At 34.1% G+C, this 3,476-nt stretch overlaps 1 protein-coding gene across 1 annotated transcript in view; it reads right to left on the bottom strand.

The window, feature by feature from the left end:
• LOC106458540 (metabotropic glutamate receptor 4-like) overlaps positions 1 to 3,246 on the bottom strand; it is a gene marked incomplete at its 5' end in the record, with an annotated part of 43,669 nt that extends 40,423 nt beyond the window's left edge. Inside the window, 3 exons of the mRNA XM_022384787.1 lie at positions 1,153 to 1,265; positions 1,739 to 2,065; positions 3,157 to 3,246. Of these exons, the coding sequence (XP_022240495.1) occupies positions 1,153 to 1,265; positions 1,739 to 2,065; positions 3,157 to 3,246 (530 nt within the window). The remainder of the gene's footprint in view (positions 1 to 1,152; positions 1,266 to 1,738; positions 2,066 to 3,156) is intronic.
• Positions 3,247 to 3,476: the final 230 nt, after the last annotated feature.

Here is a 3,476-nt window from a genome sequence, read left to right as displayed (position 1 = left end):
AAAATGTTCATTGTGGTAAACGAAATAATAATTTGATCTAAGCAAGAGTTTTTTCTTCCTCCCGATTTGTACAAAATCCTTACGTGATAAAAAAAAAAGAATATTATTTTCGAATTCTGAGTAACTGAATTATGGAAAATTCGTTATCAAAACCAAAACAACTTTTATGAAGTATAAGTTTGCAGGCCTGTGTTATTTATTTCTTCTCTTCCTCAAAACGTGAATTTCAGTGAAGAAAAGAGGACGTAGAGACCTAATTTATTCTTTGATTCGCTACTTCCGCTGCAGCAGACTAGTTTCGTCGAATTCACGGCTTATCAGCGCTGCTTGGAATAGCGAAGCAGATAAATAAAGTAGGCCTCATATAGTGGTGGAACCTAACTGGTTGATTTTGAATGAGGGCATGGTTGAATGTGAAGAAAAAGCTGGCAGTGCCGTGCTCATTAAGATGTCGAATTCATTAATAACGAAGTTGGGTTACTTTTATGAAAAACACGACTTTTATATACTTAAAATAAATCGTTTATCAGGGAAACTTTTCCTAAAGAAACCAAGACATTTAAGAAATATCACTACTTGTTTTCGAAAAATACACTAAAAATGATGTGAGCCTAGTTATAAAAAATACACCTTTTTCAGAAGATAATACATCAGCATTAGCTATAGTTTATCACGAAACAGACAAACAATTCAAAATCTCAGTACCAGACTTCTAAACACAAATATATTACCTTATTTTGTGCTCACATATAAATAAATGTACGCAAAGAAGTACATGTACAGAGGTTAGTATGTAGGCACAGTCGTACACAACTATACAGGTAAGCACGCATATTAATACACACACACACACGTACACACAAATATATATATATATACAGAGATAAGTATTTGCACACGGATAAATATAAACACACTGGTAAATATACGAAGGTTCATTGTCACAAAATTTTATGCGGATAATATGACTCACATTGTGTGCATGGATAATCTTTAAAGATTTGACTGGTTTGTCATAAACTTCCTTATCCTTTTGAAATGATGTTTATATTACACATTGCAAGATACACAAGTTTCACTCTTTAGGGTAAGTAATTATCCTGGTTATCATTGGAGTGAAAATTATCCTTCTCAAATAACTCAAAACCTTACTTTAAGAGTTTCAAAATAGCATGAGCTTGGTTGACGTCAGAAGGCACTGTACGGAAAAAATACTCGTATTTTTCTTTGTTGCTCAGTGTCGGGCTAGTCGATTGGTAACTGATCTGTATACAAAGAAACAGAAGAAGGGTAAAGAGAAGGTATTGAGAATACATATCCTAATGGATTTATATAAAGTTTTTATGCAGGGATATATTGGACCTAAAATTAATTTTATAATTCTAGTTCACAAAAGTATATTATTTATTGTGGAAAGTTGCTTAGCCAGAGGTTAACAAGTATTTTCTGTGATCATTTCTATACGCGGTTCTCTTTAATCCAACGGGTATAAATTGTTTGCATTTAAAAGGTATGATTTTTTATTATGAAAAATTTATATTCTAAATTTCACTAAATAAAAAGTCTTAAGTGACATTTAAATTACCCGTATGTTGCTCGATAAAGTTTTTCACCTTTTCACGTCGTCACAAAATTGTAATATTTACCATGAAGTGAGTGAAGCTTTTATAGCTTGCTACGTAATATATTTTTTGTTCGACAGGTTTCAGATGGTGTTAAAATAAAGCATAACAGCTACCTGGGGAACTTGAAAAAGGCGGAGAATGTTAGCTAACTGGATGGACACAGAACTGGACCGTCCACCTATTATGCCCATCATTCGGTCAAAGCTGCCGTCGCTAAACCTTGGCATCGACCCATCATGGCATTGAAATTCTTGTTCACCACTGTTACTTCTTGCGATAAAGCCTTTAATGAAGTCCAGACTCTGTTCTAAAGCATAGGTGGCGCTGTCGCATGTGTCCAAAGCGATAACACCAAGCTTCACCCCAGGAAGCAGCTTCGGATTTTCGTTGATTTTCTTCAGAGTAAATAAGAGAGCCTCCAACTGTTGCAAACCTTCTTCCTATATAGATAGATAAACATGTGCTATAGAAAAGATTTAGCTGTTTAAAATGTGGTGAACCATAAATCATTCAATTCAAGAAACCCAATTGATCTCATGCGTATTTTACACTGTCATGAATGATGAATTAGACGGTGTTGTTGAGAAATTCATCAGAATATTAATTCTAATGAACAACCAAAACATCGGAAATATGTTTTTATAGCCAGTAATCTAGCGTGATCTCCATAAGAATATATAATTATCTATAAACATACAATTGATTAAACGATTGTTTTTTTTTAAATTAATTACCGTGCCATTATTGTCAGTTCTGTTATTACGGGAACTTTTCATTCGTACCAACAGTAATCTTTCTTTATTTAAGATATTTTTGCATCTTTCACTTTAGAGAAGAAAAAATATCATAGTTTTTAATGATCAAGGAACGTCAAATACATTTCTAATGACGTGTTTTCTCTAATTAAAACTGTTTATTTTAGTAACTAGCATACCTGGTTACTTTTTGTTTTGTATTCTATTTGGATTACACTTCATGAAAAGTATTTTGCAACTGGAGAGTTACTTTATTTGACATAATAGCTAAATGGGCACGTTTGAAATATCCAGGTTCCAGAACAACCGTGTCTTACTTAGAATGGCCGAAGCGAGGAAGGGTAACAAGTCAGCAGTTCCTCCTGTCTACACAGTTACTCTTCAGCGAATATCGAGACTGACTGTCATTTTTATAACGCGCACACACTTGAAAATTCGGAGCATGTTCAGCTACATACGCGGACTAAAACCTAGGACCTTCTTATCCACAGACCAACACGCTAACCACTAGGGCATGGCCGCCTTATGAATATTTGAAGTTTCTTGCACATAGGTATAGTGACTTCTAAAAACTTCGACATCAACAGTCTCAGTTTATCATCACAGTTTCAATAATGTTAAGAAAATACGTAGATTCAAAAAAATCAGTTAAAGCCAAAATGAGAAACCTTATAACCATTTTGCCCCTGACGAAGAAAGGTCTACTTTTCAAAAGCGGGTTAAAAGGTTTCTTATTTTTTCCTCAAATTTTAATAATTGTGTGGAAACAAACTTACCTGTAATCGATCGCATTCATGATTCCGGTTGCTACGCTCATGGATCGGAAATAAAGCTCCTAAGATGATGTCACCAGAGACATTCATGCTTCTATAAACTGGCCTTGTTGTAAGAACGGGATGGTGCAGAAAGCTAAGAACAATTATGTAGAAGAGGGTACAAGTCTCTGCATACCACATTATCTTTGAAGTCCAATAGAAACTGTGGAAATGAGATGTACATGAAGAAAAGTTAGAACGAAATAAATTGTTTGTACAATGTGAGAGTATATACGCTGTAGAGTAATAAAGGAAGTTATATAAACATTGAGGAAGTGAAT

Source organism: Limulus polyphemus, unplaced genomic scaffold (assembly GCF_000517525.1).
Source record: "Limulus polyphemus unplaced genomic scaffold, Limulus_polyphemus-2.1.2 Scaffold483, whole genome shotgun sequence".
Classification (NCBI taxonomy): domain Eukaryota; kingdom Metazoa; phylum Arthropoda; class Merostomata; order Xiphosura; family Limulidae; genus Limulus; species Limulus polyphemus.
The sequence above is the reverse complement of the archived record's forward strand: the minus strand, read 5'-3'. Positions and strand labels throughout refer to the sequence as shown.